Source organism: Phalaenopsis equestris, unplaced genomic scaffold, assembly GCF_001263595.1.
Source record: "Phalaenopsis equestris unplaced genomic scaffold, ASM126359v1 Scaffold000002, whole genome shotgun sequence".
Taxonomy (NCBI): Eukaryota; Viridiplantae; Streptophyta; class Magnoliopsida; order Asparagales; family Orchidaceae; genus Phalaenopsis; species Phalaenopsis equestris.
In genome coordinates, this window is record NW_018164444.1 from 67,194,214 (window position 1) to 67,214,657 (window position 20,444).

Genomic DNA, 20,444 nt, shown 5'->3' on the forward strand with positions numbered 1-20,444 from the left:
ATATGCCTAAGCCTTTTTAGGTCTACCTCTTTCTTTCTTAGCACAAGTCATAAGTCGAATCTAAAACATCTACTCTTCTAACCGGATCATCAGATAGTCGACGTTTAAGTCGACGTTTAATATCAGATAGTCGACGTTTAATGTGACCAAATCATCTAAGACGACTCTTTCTAATCTTGTCCTCCACTGGAGCTACACCAACCTATCACAGATATATTTATTTCACATTTTGTTTCAAAGTGTCAAGCCACTCATCCAACTAAGCATTCTCATCTCAGCAACACTTAACTTTGTTTTATGCTTATTTTTAAATGGCCAACGTTCTCCGCCATAGAGCATTACAAGTCTCACCGCCATCTTATAAAATTTTCCTTCAAGTTGAAGCGGTACTTTGATATTTATATTTATAACATTTTTGGTGTTATAAATCTTTCTATAAAAATGTTTATTCAAGTTCTATTTTTTTTTTAAAATAAAATTTGTGATGAATCATTCAAGCTGTTAGTGATCTGCATGTAAGAAAATTCCCCAACATTTTAATGTTATTGGTTAGAACTAAGTTCACTTTTAAGTTTTGTGTCGGTTTTTAGAGGGGTTTGGCTTTAATAAGCCGACTCCAAACACTAGAGTTTGTTATCCTTCTTTAATTCTGTTGTAGTTTTGGCCAAAATGGATAATTGGGCATATTAGCACAAATGAATATGATATGGAAATATATCGCTAACTACAGTTATTATGGGGTTTGATGAAATGGTGAGGCAGGTTGGTCGACCTATGCTTCTGCAGTCAATGGCTGCATGCATTAGTCATTGGTAGAGAACATGTCAATGCATCTGCTTTTTAATGAAGCTATTAGGCAAATCTAGACCACCATTTTCCCATTTTATTTCCTTTGTTCTATATTTTCATGCAACAGTTGGGTTGTTAAACTGGATTGATGTTTGCAATTTAGCTAAAATTGTAATGTAAATGTGCAAGTTTGGTGTGAGATATGTAAATACTTGAAAATTGTGTGCTCGGTGTGTATATTTCCCTTCTCTTTTAGCATCCGGTGAGGACATCCTTACTTTAATTGTCGTCATAGTCTCACGTTTGCATGCTTCTCTCACCGTTCTTCTTGCAAATTGAACAAAGGTGAATATGAGCCTCTGATTCTCCGTTTCCTTTTTCCACTTTCTTTCAGGGTACCAAAAGAAGACTTATGGGCTGTGTGGTAGCAAGATTTAAACAAGATTTAACCGAAATCGTGGCAAACAACCAAAATGGTGACTTTAAATTCTGTTTGTCCTTCATCTTTCCTTATATTCCATACGTGGTAAATCCTGGCGTTTGAGGAATTTAACCTAAATTTGTCGTCTTATGAGATCTTCCTCACAATGTTGCTCTGGTTGATTCCTTTTCTTGACCTCCTTATTGACCGGGTTTTCCGGAAATTTGGGATCGGTGTTTAAGGGAGAAAGATGAGGGCTTGAGATTTTAAAGTTTTTGATTTTATATGGTTGATATATCACGAAAAAATTAACTTGATCAAGCACAAATCTAGTTTCATAATCACAACATAACATATGCAACAAAACGTAAAGCTTCCCAACCATGCAAAGAATTTTTCGGTCGTCATACGGCTGAATGTGATTTAATTTAGTGTAATATAGTATTTAGAAACTAGGTATTTTAATTTGAAGAAAATGGGATGAAAATGATCCCATTGATTCCTACAGTTTGAATAATCGAGCTAACCACGAGTAATGTACCACCCTGAAAGTTAATACACTAAAAGGTAATACACTAGAAAGTTAATACACTACTTGATAATAAACTCAATTAAATAAACTATAGAGATAAATGACTTTCGTTTGATCTGTAAGTTTACATGATGACTGACAGATACCCCTATTCAAAATGGGAGTCAAATAGGGCGAACGATTCACTTAAGAAAAATTTCGATAAAAATCAGCAATAGTTTGTTTTCATGAGTTAAAAAAGAAGGGTTTTCAACGAACATGATTGTGAAATCTCCAATAAGGATTAGTTCAAAGGTGAAAGATTTTATTTTAAGAATTAAAAGAAAAAATATATGGGAGATTAAAGATCCATAATAGGTTCGTGGTAATCCCCCAAATTATCCTAATGTTTAGCTCGACTTAGGACGATATTAATTTAAGTTAACTCTTGCCAGTTTTATTAATTAGATCTTAAATTTGTGTAATGATGATTTACACAAAAAAATCAGAAAGATTAGAGGTTTTATGTCAAGTGACTATCTCAGAATCCTAAAATAAGTTAGGATATACTACATATCGGGACTATGTAGGAGCCTAAAAAAAAAGAGAGGTTTTATGTTATAAAAGACAACATCGAAATCTGAATGATTGTTATTTAAATTAAAGAAAGGGTCTTGAACGAGCTGCCCACGAAGTATGTTTTAATTTCCATACTCAAATGTCTTCAGGTCCTCCAATCTTATTATTAAAAGTTTTATTTGTTTCGATAATTTTATAGTAAATTAATTAAAGGATAGTGGAGGTATAGTACAAACCTAGGCCAATGCTAAGTTTACTTAAGCTAACTAATTTTTTAGTGTTATGAGTTTTACATTCTCCCTAATCTAAATAACTTTTATTCCTTTATCATTTGTCATTAACACATGCATTTTATGTTTGATGAAAGCAGTAAAAGAACATACATTGTAATTTAAGAGAGCAAATAAAGAAAATAAACAATATTAGATTAGTTATTAAATTTAATAAATTAATTAGTGGTAATCCTGTTAAGATGCTATGGCTCCGTCGTCCCGGGTCGTTGGGTGCCCTAGTTTACTTAGTCCGAAAGGTGGTTGCCCATCAGGCTTGAAAAATTCTTGTCAACATCTACAGAATGCATCGTCCAAAGAATCTTCGTAAACTAGAACGAAAAAGGGTTTAAGTTGAGTTATGTGATCATTGTGATTAATATTTGATTAATTTTTGAATTACTTAGTCGATCTTAAGGTTGAAGTATTTTGCGTTGTTTATATCTTTTTGTCAGATTTTAAGTGTTTTATTTGTGTTGTTTTGTTCACTTGTTATTATTTGTATAAGTTTGACTACTTTGAAGCCGACTTAACCTCAAAGTCATGCTTTAAAGCCTTGTTACATTTGATTTATTTTAATTTTAAGTTTTAATATGTTTTTTGTAAATTTTACCCGTCCCAATATATTTTATTTTATCTTTTAATTAATGTTCAAGTCGAGGGGTTTAGGTTTAAGTTAGTTTCAAGATTACACCTAAAAAAAGGTTTCTTATGTTTAACCTATGGGTTAGGTTTTGACTTCAGACTTACGGTAAGTTTAGCTTAAAACTAAACTATAATTTAGGTTTGTTTTACCTAAAGGTTAGGGTTTGATAAGAGCTAACTAGCCTAAGGTTTATGTTAATTAATTCTATTAGTTTAGGGTTAATTAATGTAAGGTTTAGATTAATTAATCCTATTGGTTTGGGGTTAACTAATCCTAAATCCTATTGGTTTGGGATTAACTAACCTAAGATTTATGTTAATTAATATGTTGGTTTGGGTTAACTAACATAAGGTTTAGATTAATTAATCATATTGGTTTGGAGTTAATTACCTAAGGTTTACGTTCTATTGGTTTAGGGTTAACTAACCTAAGGCTTAAGCTAACTAATCATATTTATTTAGGGTTAACTATCCTTAAGCAACATAAGGTTTAAGTTAACTAATCATATTGGTTTAGGTTTAACTAACATGTGTTTAGGTTAACTAATCATATTGGTTTAGGGGTAATTAACCTAAGGTATAGGTTAACTAATCCTATTGGTTTAGGGGGTTAACTGCCTTAGGGTTTAGGTTAACTAATCATATTGGTTTAGGGTTAACTAGCCTAGGGTTTAGATTAACCAATCCTGTTGGTTTAGGGTTAACTTACTTAAGATTTAGGCTAACTAATTTTATTTGTTTAGGGTTAACTAACCTACGGTTTAGGTTAATTAATCTTATTATTTTAGGGTTAACTAACCTAGGGTTTAAGTTAACTATTCTTATTGGTTTAGGATGACTAATTCTAAGGTGTGGGCTTATCAACATTAAGTTTGGTTTAAGTTTGATAATCACCTACTCTTAGGATAAATAATCACTAGTCACTATAATATATACCTCCATTATCCTTTAATTAATTCAATATAAAATTATTGAAACAAATAAAACTTTTAATAATATGATTGGAGGACCTGAAGACTTAAAGACTTGAAGACATTTCAGTATGGAACTTGGGGCAGACTTCGTGGGCAGCTCGGGCAGCTCGTTTAAGACCCTTTCTTTAGTTTAAATAACAATTCTTCGGATTTCGATGCTGTCTTTTATGACATAAAATCTCTCTTTTTTTATGCTTCTGCATAGTCTCGATATACAACATGTCCGAACTTGTTTTAAGATTCTGAGGTAGTCACTCAACATAAAACCTCTTATCATTCTAGATTTTTTATGTAATTCATCATCACACAAATTTAAGCCATAATTAATAAAATTGTGAAAAGTTAACTTAAATTAATATCGTCCTAAATCGAACCAAACATTAAAATAGTTTGGTTGATTACCAATAACCTATTTTGGATCTTTAATCTCCCCTACTTTTCTTTCTTTGATTCTTAAAATAATATTTTTCACCTTTGAACCAATCTCTAATGAAGATTTTATAATCATATTCGTTGAAAACTCTTCATTTTGAACTCATGAAAACAAAATATTCCTGATTTTTATCGAAAGTTTTCTTAAGTGATCTGTTTGCCCTTATAGGGAACTTAAAAAACCTAGACTTAAAATAAATTCTATTTCTCCCATATTGAATAGGGGAATCTGTCGGTCATAATGCAAACTTGTTGATCAATCGTAAGTCATTTATTTCTATAGTTTATTTAATTGAGCTTATTATCAAGTAGTGTATTACCTTTTATGGTGATACATTACTCGTGGTTAGCTCGATTATTCAAACTGTAGAAATCAAATATATCAGTTTGACCTCATTTTCTTCAAATTAAAATACCTAATTTCTAAATATTATATTACACTAATTTTAAACCGCATCCAGCCGTATGGCAACCTACCCTCTGAATTTAGATTTTTACTTATATGGAAGGGCAATTTGGCTTTTTGACCCTCTTGAAAATCATTTTGTCCTTCATTACTATAACCCCTTCCACGTTGAGTCTAGGCATACTATCGTCCACTCGGTGTGAATGTAAATGCTCCCAATATGTTAATGATGTGGATTTGACCATGCTCAAATTTTTTCTGTTATCTTCTATTGCTAAGGAGACATGATTGAATCCTAAAATGCTTCGATTTCTATTCTTGAAAACCAGATGAGTAATCCTGCACCTTTTGCATGCTCAATCCGCCAAAAAAAAAAAAAGAAACACTATTGGAACCACGGAAGGTAGAAAAAGAGAACTTTGTACTTGCATCTCCAAAATAATAAAGAATTACACATTTTATCTCAACAAACACTATAGTTTGTTTTTTTTCTTTTTTTTTTTCTTCAACCGACTCTGAATGGTCCTTGTACTGATGTATCAATGCGTCTTTTCATGCATAGGTTTAAAACATCAAAGTGCAATGTTTGTATATACTGAAATTTAGGTGTGAGGTATGTAAATACATAAGAATTGTGTGTAGGGCTGTCAAATTGGCTCGTCGTTTGCAAACTGTTTCCATCCATCCATCCATCCATCCATCCATCGTTTCGGCCGTAAGAGCTTAGGGTTTGCAATTTGTGTTCTTCTTCTAATATCTTCTATTTCTTCTCGGATAGTCGATTGCTCGGCATTGCTTGGTTGCTTGTTTGGCTGCCGAGGTGTTATCTCTTGCTTGGAGGCCTCTATAAGGTTTTTGTTGAGAAATTTAGTTCGACTATTGTACATTTGTGTGGTGATTCATACAGGTATAAGCGTTAGTGTTGTGATTTGGCTACTGCGTCTAGATATTTTTTTTTTATGGATGACTTTGTTTCTAAAAAAAAGAGAACAAGCTTTGTTCAAAGAGATTGATGTGAAACATCACAATTGCATTGCATTGCATGACTATCATTTCATATACTAGTCTAATTTTCTATGCAGATGTCACATTTTTAGAACTAGTCTCACATTCTCTATGTAGATGTTGTCACATTTTTAGGAAAATTACACTCACCATACCTTGGACATCTCTCTATTTGCATGCTAGATATGATTCATATCTATATTAAAATGACATGTACACGACTGATGCGGACCCCCAAGCAACACTTATGCAAACCATAATGGAGGATTATAATAGCGCGATCTTTGATGTGATATTAAAGATTTGAGTGCTATGTGTGTAAATATAAAAGTTTAGGAGTGATATAAATACACAAGGATTGTCTTCTATGTATGTTAGTGTCCCCAGTTTTTAGTATTGTTACAATAAAACTGCTTTAGTATTATTATCTTCTAACTTGTAAAGTAATAAAACTGCTTTAGTATTATTATCTGCTTTAGTATTATATCACTATTTATTGGATCGTCAAAGTTGGAGTTTAAATTTAATGTTTTTTTTTTAAAAATTTTTTAGCTTTATGTAAAGCATAAGATTGTGTATGAAATGTAAATTTCAAAATAAAATGTTCAATTCAATTTTTTTTAGATTTTGATTTTTATTCTATATTTTAATCGTATTTTTTTAACTCTTGTTTAGTTTGCAAATTATAAAATTTATAATAAATTTGTTCTTATTTTATAATTTTTTTATAAAATAATTTAAATATGAAATTTGTTATTGTAATTTTTTTTAGAATAAATGCCTTGAACTTTTGTATAAAATTTGCTCTTGAAAGCAGAACATGAACAAGAAAATATTATCCGAGTCCAACGCGAATATACTATTCACGAGCTAATTTTGAATGAGTCGCTAAACCTGAGCTCGTTTACCCTCCAATTAACCCAGCACATAGGGTTTTTTCACTTTGTGTATAATAACCAATGTGCTACGTAACCAAAAAGTTGCCACAATTTTGTTTTACTTAATTTTATTTATTTATTTATTATTATTATTATGTAAATATGAATCTTTAGGTGCTCTTCTAAATGGTATAACTTGTGTGATGCGAAAATTTTCAGCTACTATATTCTGAAAGGCTTTTTCTCCTCTATATCTTGTAGGGTGCTTTAGGTCTCTATCACATGGAAAAGCAGATCAATAATCGCAATTAGAAGACATAATAAATTTATTGTTCAAGTACACAATTGGATGACATTTTCACTTCCGGATAATAACGACAGTAACACCTCTCTGTTCACATGAGATTAAAAAGGGGAACTCAACTTTAGATTCAGGTCAAGTACTTTGTAGCCGTTAAGAAAACCTAGATATACTCATTCTAGAGATCAATAAATGCTCATCAAGCCCATGCAAAGAATCTATCAAATGCGTTCTAAGAGATGCTGGTCCTGTAGCCCTTTCCATGCCTAACTCAGCTGCAACCCCAAAGATGGAGAGTGCACAGGCAGTTGCCTCTAAAATATTCGATTGTTCAATTGCGATGAAGGCGGCGATAAGGGCGGTGACGGCGCAGCCGGTTGCGGTGATCTTCTGCAGCATAGCGACACCATTCTGGGCGCCCACAACCATACGGCCGTCTGTTATGTAATCGACAGCTCCTGATACTGCAACAATGGCGCCACAGGATTTAGCTAGAGATTTTGCAGCTTCCAAAGCATCAGAGGATTGATGCAAGCTGTCGACTCCCTGTACATAGATTTTTAAGTGTTAAGCCGCTCATCCACCTAAGCATTATCATCTCAGCAATACTTGTGATTGAGAAAAGTTCAACAAGAGTGAAAGAGGAGGTAAATGTTGTACATTTTAGCTTTTAGATAAGTCTTTGAAAGTTTAAAGTGAGTAATTAAGTTTATTACAGTAACATTTCTTACTTCCTAATTGTATTCTTGATTTTAATTTTTAACATTGAAGGCCTGTTTGGGGTAGTTGCGACTGCTTGAAGAAGCAGCTGTGAAGCTGCTACAGAAGAAATTGTTTTTCAAAAAGCTACGGTAGCTATTACAAAATTATTTTATTTTAAAAAATTTAGGCCGCAACTTTCTAATAACCATCACATTTTAACAACTCGAGTAGAAAAAAATAACTTTCTACCACAAAAATTTCTAAAGAATAGCAAGAAAATAGTTCTCCAAATAGAATTGTGGTGGTGGTCTGAAAAACAAAGCAGACAGAAAGCTGTCTCAAATAGACCCTTAGACCCTTAGGCTTTACTTCAAACTTTCTACCACAAAAATTTCTAAAGAATAGCAAGAAAATAGTTCTCCAAATAGAATTGTGGTGGTGGTCTGAAAAACAAAGCAGACAGAAAGCTGTCTCAAATAGACCCTTAGGCTTTACTTCATTGAGACTTAGACTACCAGTGATGTCTTTATATCTTTAGGCTAGAAGTGTGCATAATAACATTTTTGCACAAATAGTTGCATAATGGTTTATCCATGAATTAATGTATGTTATGAAGTATGAAAATATTGTATACATGAATACTTGTATATGCATGTTAAGAGGAAGAGTTCGCCATCTAATGATACTGACTGAGGACGTCATTGTACCTATGCCCGTAGATGTTTTCCTACCATCTCAAACAATTATGTAATTTATATTACTAACCGCTATACTGACGAGAGAGTAACATTAAGGGGTGAGTTGGCACCATACTATCTACAACGATTATGAAATTTAGATCACAAATCTTTGAGTCGACTGAAGAGTATTGACCAGTGGTGGGTAAATGCATTTCCACCTCAGACAATAGTAGACATATTCTGCTAGTGTTGTGCAAACAATGTATGCATCAATCAGGGGCGTGTTAGGTTATGTGTTTATTATAATAAAATAGACGAATTTGGTGGAAAATAAAGTTAGAGATAAAATCATGAACCTGAAATCAAATAATGATGGGTAGCGTAAGTTTATAGTATTCAAAATTATGGCATTGCCCTTAGAATTCATTAAGAGAGAACGATCGAGAAACACAATAAAATGGAGTAGCTAAAAGAATGAATATAAGCTCAATGAATGTGTAAGGGGCATGAAATTGCATGCCATATCATTAAAAAGCCGCAGATGCAATAAATATAAAATTGTATCTTATCAATGGAGATCGACAATTGCACTCCATAATGTTCATAAGGAAGCCCAGATAAGAAAAGAGCCATTTTTATTGCATTTGAAAGTTTTTTATTCCTCACCATATGTTTATGTTGATCAAGTTATTAGAGATAAATTTGATTCAAAATCCAAAAATTGCAATTTAAGCCGATGGAGTGGAGATTATTTTAAATACAATCTTGAAATAGTTATAATAATAAAATTAGTAAAACTATAAATATTATTTTAAAGGAATTTGTATTATATAAACATAAGATAAACATTATTGTAGAAGACATCTCCATTCTAGAGTAAATTAAATTAGAGGAGGCATTTTTCCCAAAGAAAAGACAAAAAATGTCAGGAACCCCAAGGGTTGCCTAAACCTACAACACCAATGACTCAAGTAAGATTGTCATAAAAAACTAACAAAGCGACTAACAGCTATTCTTCTTCAGTTTATTACTTTCAAAGGCTTTTAACAGAAAAGCTATATGCTTCAATATGATGATCCCTCCTATAGTTAAACTAATGATAATTCGTCTAATATTAAGAATATAGTAGTAGAAGATTGATAACTTGAACAAATGGATATCCCCAAAGGTGATTTGAAAGAAGAAATTTACATGATAAAACTAAAAAGCTTTATTAGGCATGGAAAAGAATGCCTTCTCGATAAGTTAAATAAAAAAACTTCATGGCTTAAAATAGGCATCTCATCAATGTTACCAAAAACTTCATGGGTTCGTAGAGAAGATCAAATTTTGCATTCATAATGCTGATTATTGTTGCAATGTAAAACAAATAGGGAAATTGCATGTTGATTATAGGGCTAGATATTCATCCGATCAATGGTTTGTATAGACAATAGTAAGAAAATAATAATAATAATAGAAATTTTGGAGAAGAGAAAAAATTTTAGGATAAGAATAGATTACAACAAGGACTCAAAAATTGAAGAAGAAAAAGTGCACATGATCAAGTCTTTTATGTGTTAGTCATTGAATCTCTTGTGTATATTTATATATCAAATAATGTATCTGCAATGGGAGCAGTTAACAGACATATGTTGAATCCAAAAAAAATAATATTAAGAAGCTTAGAAGTGATTATTATGCTATTTAAAAGGCATGAACAATCATTACCTAAGATTTAAAAGAAAATTGCAAGCTTGTGTTGATTCTACTTTAGGAGGAGACTTTTAGAAGAGAAGTATCATCAGGTGCATCCACACTTTCGGTGGCATCACATTGGGTGTCGCAACTTTCAAATATAATTTCAATATTAACCACAGAAGCATAATAAGAGGCAATCGCCAAAGTCCAAATAAAAAATGATAAACCATTTGGCTAAATGCTTTTTTTAGAGAAAAAAATTATCTTAAAAAGATGTTACTCTTTTTGTAACAGCCAAAATACTATAATTCTAACAAAGAACGCCGTTTTTCACTTCCGAATAAAGGGCATATTATTCTAGAAACATTATATACACAACTTGCTTGAAAATAAAAACTTATAACTTACAAAATTAAGGAGCGAAAAAATGATATATTGACAAAAGTGATATGGACTGAAACATTGAGATTTAATAAATGCTCATTTAATCCCTATGATCAACACAGAGAATTGTTCAAACACAATCACTAAGCTAATACATTAGAAATTCACACACCAGGAGGGATTGTTAAGTGCGAATTGAAAATTTTTTTAATCATTGAAAAGAGAAGCTCCCTTTAATAACATGAAAAAGGTAAATGATTATTGCCTTAAATTCTTGAATGGAGGATACTACAAAGTTGCAGATGAAAGCTAACATAAAATTCTAAATGGAAACTTATAAAAAAGTAGAATGGAGATTACAAATAGAAAGGAGAAAAAGAAGAATTGAATAGATGAAAAACCTCTCTCAGTAGAAACAAGAAGAGAATGAGACGCATTAACACATTTTCTCTATGTTCAACACTCATATTCACAACAACTACTTGGTAACTTTTTTTTATTCACATAAAGTACAATCTCTCTATATATTTTTGAAACTTACTAATGTTGACTTCTTTGTTTTTGTGGAAGTAGGTGAATCGCATTGAAGCAAATAAATTTATGTCTCGTGTTTGAAGTTTTGATGTGATTGTTCTCTCATCATCATTTAACTTTAGCTTAATAGTTTATCATTATCATAACAATCTCTTGAATTATTTGTTGGCCGTTCTAATGGACCCACTTCTCCTCTTTGTCCATCTCCATTGATACCCGACGGCAATTATTTGTCAACGAACAACAACCTTGACATGAATAGCTTTGGCTTCCGCTCTTAGGTTAGTCAACACCACCTTTTGAATTAGTTTTCTAAAAAAAAAATATCAGCAGCCCAATTTTCTAAGAAATTTTCTTTAAAAATTGTCAATTTTCTATGAAAATTTGGTCTAAAAAGATTTATTGGCGAAATACCCATTGATAGATGCTATGACACAATCTGGCTCTGTCAAATTTCTATCGACAGCCTATAAACCCACAAAAATAGCAAAGTTGTGTAGAAATCACGGTGTGATAATAAATCTTTCAATAAAAATTCACATAATAGAAGGATCACTAGCTAATTTATGCACTATTCAATAGAAAATAATAGAAAGACAAATATTAACATAAATCATAATCTATCTATTGCATAAGAAGTTCAATACATAATAATATAAAAAATTAAAGAACAAAAGCAGCAAAAAATTATCACTACCATTCCTCCTCTTTCCACTCCTCTCCCTCAGCCTCATTATTTTGGTTGAAATTTAATCATCGTCTCTGCAAATATTTCTATGATTGAATATTCACCCACAAAATAATCCTCAAAGTCCATGAATAAAAGGAGGAATGTTGTTGAACATGTAAAGAAAGGATGGATGGATACCACCAAAAATAGAACGAGGTAGAGGGCCACAACCGAACATAAAGCAAGAAGAGAGAGACGCCAGCAGAGTGAAGAAGGAACTTAAAAAATGGAATGAGTTAGTTTATACAATGGATTCATAGAGCTACAAAATTTGTGATGGAAATTGCATCAGTTTCCTATGAAAATCCGGTCAAATTTTCTAACAACTTAGTTTACTAAAAAAAAAATCCATCAATTTTCCAAGAAATTCCATTGATCACTTGGTTTCCTATAGTAATTGTGTTGAAAATTCCATAGAAATGTAACAAAATTTGTTATGTTCAATGGAATTCCTATGATTTCTTATGATTAAACAATGAAATATCCATCGGTAAACCCATTTGGAGCTCCTGTTTGTTTCCGTAGCAATTCTCTACTTGCTATCGACGACGAAAAAAATCATCAAAGTTTGACCATTTTCTTCTAGAGATAGATTTAACAATAAATCTTGAGCTTAGTAGAAACAGCACAAGCATGAGATTCATAAAGTTCAAGTCGATATCAAATATTGTGGATAAGATTAATGATGATGAAGAGAATATCAAATGCCAATAAATTATCACATTTTACTTAAAGTCACATAGACCTTAGTTTAAACTTCAAATAAATGTAGCTTAAAAAATTTCATCCAAGTGTTGTACAAAATAGCGTTCAAGATAATAAAATTAGTTAATTTTTGTATTACCTACAATCCACAGAATAAGGATCTCTTCAAGATAACCAAACAATATATCTAGAGGTTATAGGTTAAATATTATATATACAATGTAAAGTTATACATTGTAAAATATAAACTATTTGATTCATCGATATATTCAATTAACATTTAAAAAAATTACAATCATACAGTATTTTTAGTGGCATTAAATGTCAGCCAAATCGGAAAGGCATTTAGTAAGAATTGTAGAAACATTTTAATGTAATGAAATCAAATCAAATATATTAGACAGATAGCTTTGTCATCTTAATAAAATTGATACATCAATAACAGTGCATCCAATGCTCTTAAGTGTTGTCTTAACAAAACATTTTCACTGGCACATGTATTGGTGGATTACTATTATTATTATTATTATTTTTTTTTTATGTTGAGTGCCAAAAATATGCTATTTGATTAGATCCCTTACCTTGCTATTTCGTATCCTACTCCCCGAAGCCAGCCCTAGAATTTCCGATGCATTACCTCTAATCACCGCCGGCCGAAGCTCAAGGAGGCTGATGCACGCTTCCATCCGAAAATCAGACGCAGATACGGCGACAGGGTCGAGAACCCATGGCCGGCCGGCCTCCACTGCGGCGGCAGCGGTCATCGAAACAAGCCAGTCTTCGGAGAGGGTTCCAATGTTGATGCAGAGAGCGTCGACGCCAGGAGTAAAATCGGAGATCTCAGTCAACGTACTAAGCATCGCCGGAGATGCACCGATGGCGAGAAGGACATTGGCCATCAGATCCATTGAGACGAAGTTTGTTATGCACTGGATTAATGGGGCTCGTGATCGAAGCTTCTGAAGAAGCTCCCATCCCCGACGGCCCCATTGATCGTCCGACAGATGAGGCTCCGGCGATTGAGGTACCTTTCCGGCCGGGGCGGCGGCGGTGATGTCAGTTTCGGCGTCCATTTGTGTGGAAGGGGACGTTTGGGAATGATTTGGGAAAGAAATGAGATGCTTAGCAAAGAAGAGAAAATATCGCTCTAAATGATTGAAACAAAGTACGATAAATAATAAATTCTTTAGAGAACACTTGAAATATTATTATTTATGAATCAAACGCTCTCTTTTATAAAATTTTTGAATTCTAACTCAAATATCAAAATTCATCATAAATTTTAATTCATATTTTTCATTTTTATCAAGTTGTTAGTGATGGGACAGTGACTTATGTAAATGCATCAGTTTAGTAGTTCGTAAGATCATCTCTATATTTGCTTGATAGATATCAATATTTTCGAGTACTTGTAAGTAATTGTCCCTATTTCATAAGAATGAAGCCGTGCAGCTGTCTCATATGAGATATGAATAAATTTAAATATTTTATTTTATGGGTAAGTTGATGATCACAATTAAATTTTGAATTTTTTGAAATTTTAGCAATATTTCGAGTATTATTTATATTGAAATAAACTCACACCAAAAGCTTTGGTGTGTGTCGAAAGGTCTGTAGTTTTAGGGTAATGAGTTCTCGTCTTAGTGTTGCACGAAAATCCTGCACACACTTACATAATTAAAGATAAGTGAGTATGAAGAGAACACAATTTTTTATGTTGAAAATCCTGTGAATAGGGAAAAAGTCATGGGGCTTAGTCCAGTTGAGATAATCCACTATAAATGGTTAGTACACATGCTCATTTTTTACTAAATTAAGGAATATGGAATCACAAGGATGTTCATTATAAATGTACAATATTATTTCTTTGATAATTGTGATAGTCTGATTGTAATGAATATAGTTTTCGATGAACAGACTACGAGGGTTATAGTCGATTGTTATAGATGCAAAAATTTGTCGTAGATGTTGTAAATGGTGGATGTAGCTCCAACCTGTCAATAATTCGTAGTTGAACGTCAGGTAGTTGTTGGTTGTGTGGGCCGCAAATGGTTGCTTCAAGAGTTTAAATGACCTACATAGATCGTGGTAGGAAACTGTATGAGCTATGAGCTAGATAGGTCGTAGTTGGTCACATAGGCCAAAATCAAGAGTTGCACGAGCTGTGTACCTTATAAGCTGTAGTTAGTCACGTAGGTCATAGTGATGAGCTGTGATGATGTCTGTAGGCCACAATGCCACATAGGCCAGGTTCAGGAGCTGCACGACTCTGGACCACATAGGTCGCAATTGGTCATGTACGACACAATGGTGAGTTTTGATGACATCCATAGACCGTAGAGGCCGTAGTACGGAGCTGCATCAAAAGAAGTTATCAATTTATGAGAAGGGCTTTTCGACTGTCTAGGAAAGGAGTTATCAATTTCATATAGGAGGCGGGCCAACGACCCTGGGGATATTCGATGTCCATTAGTTACTTCCCCGCAAGTCTCATGAAGACTTGATGTGCATATATGCAAAACAGGATCGTGGGGATTGATGTTCTTATTAGAAAATCGGATGTGCATGCCAAAACCGAAAAGAATTGATGGAAATTCTTATGTGATGTAAGAAACCAAATAATAAAACCGTCCATGACTGGAACAAACCGAATTATAGGTAGAACCTGCGATAAAATGGATGGATGGAGGTAAACCTTGACAATGACCCAATGCTCAACGCAAACAAGAACGTTGGCATAAGACCGCAACCCTATGCTTGACGTGAGGAAAGAATCTTGGTAAAATGGAAGACACCACAAACGGGGTGGAAGTTCGCTTTATAAGTTGGGAAAGAACTCCTTAGGCGATGACCTAGAGTTCCGTTGGAATCCTAAGGAAATCGTGGGAGACAACCCAAATGCAAGTTATTTTTTTGGCAAGAATCAGAAGTCCCCTTCTCATTTAACATAAGACCTATAAATAGGCTAAAGCTTACAAGAAAACAAAAGAGAAGATAAAATATCTTCTAAAACAAATGAAAACTACATCAAGTTGGCATGCAAGTCATTATTAAACCACAATAAAAATACAAAATATCCAACTATTATAATTTGACTCATTTATCCTTGGGCTTGGAATAAGTTGATAAATCTTTGTGGCTCTTTTTCCTTAGAACCCCATGAATTGGCTTGAATCCAAGCCTCCTGGACTAATCCATTAAGAGCTTCTTTCACCCTCTTTGTACGAGATCTAGTAATTGACCCACAATTATTTGCATCCATGCTATCATTTGCATCAAGACTGCTTAGGCTATTAATCCCACCATCCTTGCTAAAGAGTTGTGTGCTTCTTGTCGGCTCCTAGGTAGCCATCGCTGACAACGCGGTCGAATTCTCACCAACATTTGTTGAAGGCGAGTCATCAACCAGGTCTATCAGACTAGCTGCATCAAAAGAAAACATATATATATAGTCGATCCCACTCAAACAACATAACTTACATGGTTCCCTCACTAGATGGCGACGGAGCACTAACAACGTTCTGCAACCTTGTTTGCGATAGAGAACAACTTCTTATGCAACAAGTTCAATCGACATGTCTTGTGCTATAGTAAAAGGATGAGTTGACGCATTGATGCCCCCAAACTTTCCTTCACTTGGTACTGAGGAATGAATCAGACAACCCCAAGTGATCCACAAGTGCAATCGTTTTTCTTTTCTTAACAACAATTTTCTTCTTTTCAAATTCCATGTGGTAGCGCTCTTTTGGTAAACAGTTCTTTGTTGGGGACTTGGGTAATAAACTATCCATTATAACGCTCGGGTATTGACCCGTTCAAATGAGAAAAGATGCAAAATAAATATTGAATGTCAAATAGTCCCGTCACACCTTATTTATAAGGACTAAAGGCACAAAAATCAAGAGAGTTCAATTGTTGAATCATTAATTAAAAAAAATGATGCCTTTTACATTAAATTATCTTATCTTATTACAACGTCATTTTCAAGAAGATAGCCGGTGGATTAAAATATATACATAAATAAACATGTCAATACTGATTCTAAGAAGATCTAACGACTTAGAGGAGAGTACTACAAAAGAGGACCCGCCAATAAAAGGCTCGAAGGCTCATTTATCTGATCAAATATAGTCATCTGAGCCAAAGCCAAAACAGATAGATCCATGAGAAAAACACAAGGGCAAACAAGTACCCAAGCCAAACCATTGGGACAGAAACTAGACAAATAGGCATCCAAACCAACCATTATAAGAAAACCAACCTAATACATGGTAGCCTACCTTCTGGTAAATCCGATTCAAGAAGAGAAACAATTTTCAAATATCACCAACTATCCCACAGATAGCCCCGAGGCTCCACATTAAGGATTAAGAATTAACAACTCAATAAAGAATCTAAAAATCATGTCCCAATTGCTCCTCATTAAAGATAATAAAATAAAATTTAACACTTGAAACATTTTTCTTCACAAATCAACTACTCTCATTCATATTTATCAAATTCTCACTGGTTAATAGAGTATCATTTATATTCAAATAAACTCTGACCAAAAACTTTATCCTCTCAAAATTTGACTACAAACCAAATCTGATACCACAAACCAAATATGATACATGATATAATCATCAGTAAATCGTACGAAGACTGAACTCCACTATATTTTCTCATATATATATACATTACACACACACATATATTGATTGTTGAAGTTTGTGTGACTCCTAGTGTCACCGGATCAATCATGTCGGTTGGAATCCCCCGGCTCCTATATATATATATATATATTGGTTGTCAGTGTTTGTATGACTCCTAGGGTCACAAGATCGATCTTATAGAGGCCCGTATAATCATCTCTGACAAGCTTTTTTCAATATATATATATATATATACACACACACACACACAAACACACACAATAGATGACGGTCTGGATTCCACCGCACCGTGCTCATTTTATATTTTTCCATCAAATTTCACCACCACACCCAGACCCGTCGTCGTCAAGAGCCCCACGACAACTGAGCCGTTTCCATAAAATCCCCATCCACCTCCATCCGAATCTCCCGAAACGCATCCAGACCAAAATCCTCCGCTTTCGGTAAACTCATCACATACTCATCCAAATCATCCAACCCAGCCCCCGCCGCCGACCTCGATGATCTCCCCGGCTGCTGCTTCGCTGCGGCGGAGGGAAATTCATGCGGAAGATTGAGGCGAGCGCAGTCTCCGTAAAGCGATCGGGCGGCGAGATCATAGGCGCGCGCGGCTTCGAGGGATGAATCGAAGGTTCCCAACCAGAGCCGAGCGCCACGATTAGGTTCGCGGATCTCGGCGACCCATTTGCCCCAAGTTCTTTGCCGGACGCCGCGGTAGGTGCAGAAGGGATTTTCGGGTCCGCCCTTTCCTTTCATGCAACCTTTCCTCGATCGACGCAGGGGACAGCATTTGCGCTTCTTGTCGGCTGGATCGGGCATGGCTGCCATGGGAGGAGGTTGAATGCGGAGAAGGTGTTTGTGTGTTTGAGAGGTGGGGGGAAGGGGATTTAAAGAGGGGGTGATGGGCGGGTGTGAGTACAGATGGGACGAGGAGGTCTGTTCCACGAGTTCGGATGGCGGGGGGTGACACGTTGAAGAAGGGTATATGTGGTGTGGCTGGTGGGAGGAAGGAAACCATGAACGTAGAAGATAGTGTCAATTGGGCTGGGCGGGTCAGGTTTAATGCGGGCTGTTTAATGGGCTGGTCTATCCAATATATTAATGTTTATATATTTTAAATTTATTGAATTTATTTTGAGATGAGATTCATGTAATCTAATATCGATTTTGTCTCAGCACATTTCTTGTTAAATTTATTAATGCTCTTCTATTTAATGAGGTGGGCTTAACTTCATTATTATCCGACATATTCCGAACAGAAATGAACAAAGAATATTTAGTTTAGATTTATTGGTGATATAAATATTTTATTGGGCAATAGTAAGGAAAGAGATGAATTTGATTATTATCATTATTAACCTTCATAAAAAGTTGATATTATTCCATTGCTCCTATCTGTATGATTTTACATTTATGGGATATCAATCATGTTTGATTTCATGGTAATAGCCGACTGCAAGATAGCACTACATGTGACGAGGCGGTGACATCAACAAATAATGTTTAATTATATGTTTTTAAAATATTACATAGTTTATTTCATTTGTGTAACAAGATTTATTTCATGGGTTGAGGACACGTGGCAAGCATCAAATACGTCCACAGCAACAAAGAAAATTGGTCGGGACATGTCCTCTGTTTTATGTTTACTGCCTCCAATCCAAGCTGGGCCGGGTCACAAATTGGGGCATTGGGCCGATCCAAATGTCTCAAGGAGGGTCATCAAGATTCGTGCGATGATGCAATGAATGCGATCCCTGCTAGATTCTTTGCATGGCGGATGGCGGCTGTTTGCGTGCTTCGGGAACAAGTAAGATGAAGGGCGCAATGGATAAGTGCGTTATTTTACTAAGCTTTCATGTCATTGCATTGCTTCCATGACTGATCTCAGCAATGATCTCATCATGGCTTTAAGGGCCATTTACGTGCATGACAAGAGGGCTGTGAATTTAGCTCGAAGAACATTAATCGATTTATATTTATTTTAAATTTTGGCTCTGGGTTTATATTGGATTGAAATAAATTAATTGAGTTGCGTGCTAAAATTTTAGATCAAAATTTTTTCGAGCCTATTTTGAGCCAACATCAGCTCGACTGAAATCCAGATTGTTAACAATTTATGCGTGTGAATTAAGTGAATTTAGCTAGAAGATTATCGCTCAAAAATTAATTTGAATTTTAGCTCGAATCTAAATTAGATTGTTAACATCCATACATGACATACACTGTATTACATATATATCTGTTGAGGAATTAGGACAAAATAAACAAAATAATCGACACAAATCAATAAGAAAACATAGAGATTTAACGAGGCTATGCAATTTGCCTATTTCATCGGGAGCAAATCAATGACTTCTTTAGATTTCATGAAAAAGAGTATACATACATACATATATATATATACATACATACATATATATACATACATACATACATATATATATATATATATATATATAATGCAATTACAAAATTACTCATGTATTGTGCCGCGACGGTGTTGCCCCCACACCCTCAACCCACATAACGAAAAACTCTTTCAATTGGACAGATACTTCTGCTCCACTCGCTCGCTTCGTTCCGCTCCAGCATCTCTCCCTTATTTGGTATATGAGCTATACCTAACAATATCTAACCCTCATTATTATTATTATTATTATTATTATTATTATTATTATTATTATTTGCATTTATATCATTTAACTCTTTTCTATCATTTATATATGTATGTGTGTGTGTATATATATATATATATATATATATATATATATATATATATGTAATTGCATAAAAAATTATTAATGAGAGGATGACATGTTCGTTAATCTCAATTGTTGAGCAGAGCTCTTCTAATCTCAACTTTCTCAACTCTCTCCGCTGTCAAGTTTATATCTCATCATACTATTCTTTAATGACGTTTTGAAAGTTTTGGTAAAGTCCCATAGCACTTCTTATTGATTCATTCGATTTCTGATCGTTTTTTCAATATCAAAATGTATTAATGAGGCTAGAAGTGAGTGATTTTATGCTTGATGGATTCCTCATATGGAGCCCATTATTTCGATTGGATGCAGGTCTTGCAGTTTTCATCAATCATACTTTAAATATTTGATTGCTCAAATGTTTTATATTAACCATACTCTTTAAAACACTAAAATCAA

The 20,444-nt window shown here is 34.0% G+C and overlaps 2 protein-coding genes across 2 annotated transcripts; both read right to left on the minus strand.

Annotated features, from left to right (window-relative positions):
- Positions 1-7,217: 7,217 nt before the first annotated feature.
- On the minus strand, positions 7,218-13,772 carry LOC110036153 (hydroxyethylthiazole kinase-like). The gene is made up of 2 exons (XM_020740537.1): positions 13,207-13,772; positions 7,218-7,756 (listed from the first exon to the last, which is right to left on the minus strand). The coding sequence occupies exons 1-2, from the start codon at positions 13,696-13,698 to the stop codon at positions 7,364-7,366; spliced, it is 885 nt and encodes a 294-aa protein (XP_020596196.1). The 5' UTR covers positions 13,699-13,772; the 3' UTR covers positions 7,218-7,363.
- A 3,830-nt stretch (positions 13,773-17,602) lies between these two features.
- Positions 17,603-18,345, minus strand: LOC110038487 (dehydration-responsive element-binding protein 2C-like). The gene has a single exon (XM_020743349.1). It carries the CDS (start codon positions 18,106-18,108, stop codon positions 17,626-17,628), a length of 483 nt encoding a protein of 160 aa, XP_020599008.1. The 5' UTR covers positions 18,109-18,345; the 3' UTR covers positions 17,603-17,625.
- Positions 18,346-20,444: the final 2,099 nt, after the last annotated feature.

Excerpts from the sequence above, each read along its gene's own strand:
- LOC110036153 (XM_020740537.1), bottom strand. The coding sequence starts at position 13,698 with ATGGACGCCGAAACTGACATCACCGCCGCCGCCCCGGCCGGAAAGGTA. Across the intron at positions 7,757-13,206 it reads GTAGGATACGAAATAGCAAG|GGAGTCGACAGCTTGCATCA; the intron begins GTAAGGGATCTA and ends ATCTATGTACAG.
- LOC110038487 (XM_020743349.1), bottom strand. The coding sequence starts at position 18,108 with ATGGCAGCCATGCCCGATCCAGCCGACAAGAAGCGCAAATGCTGTCCC.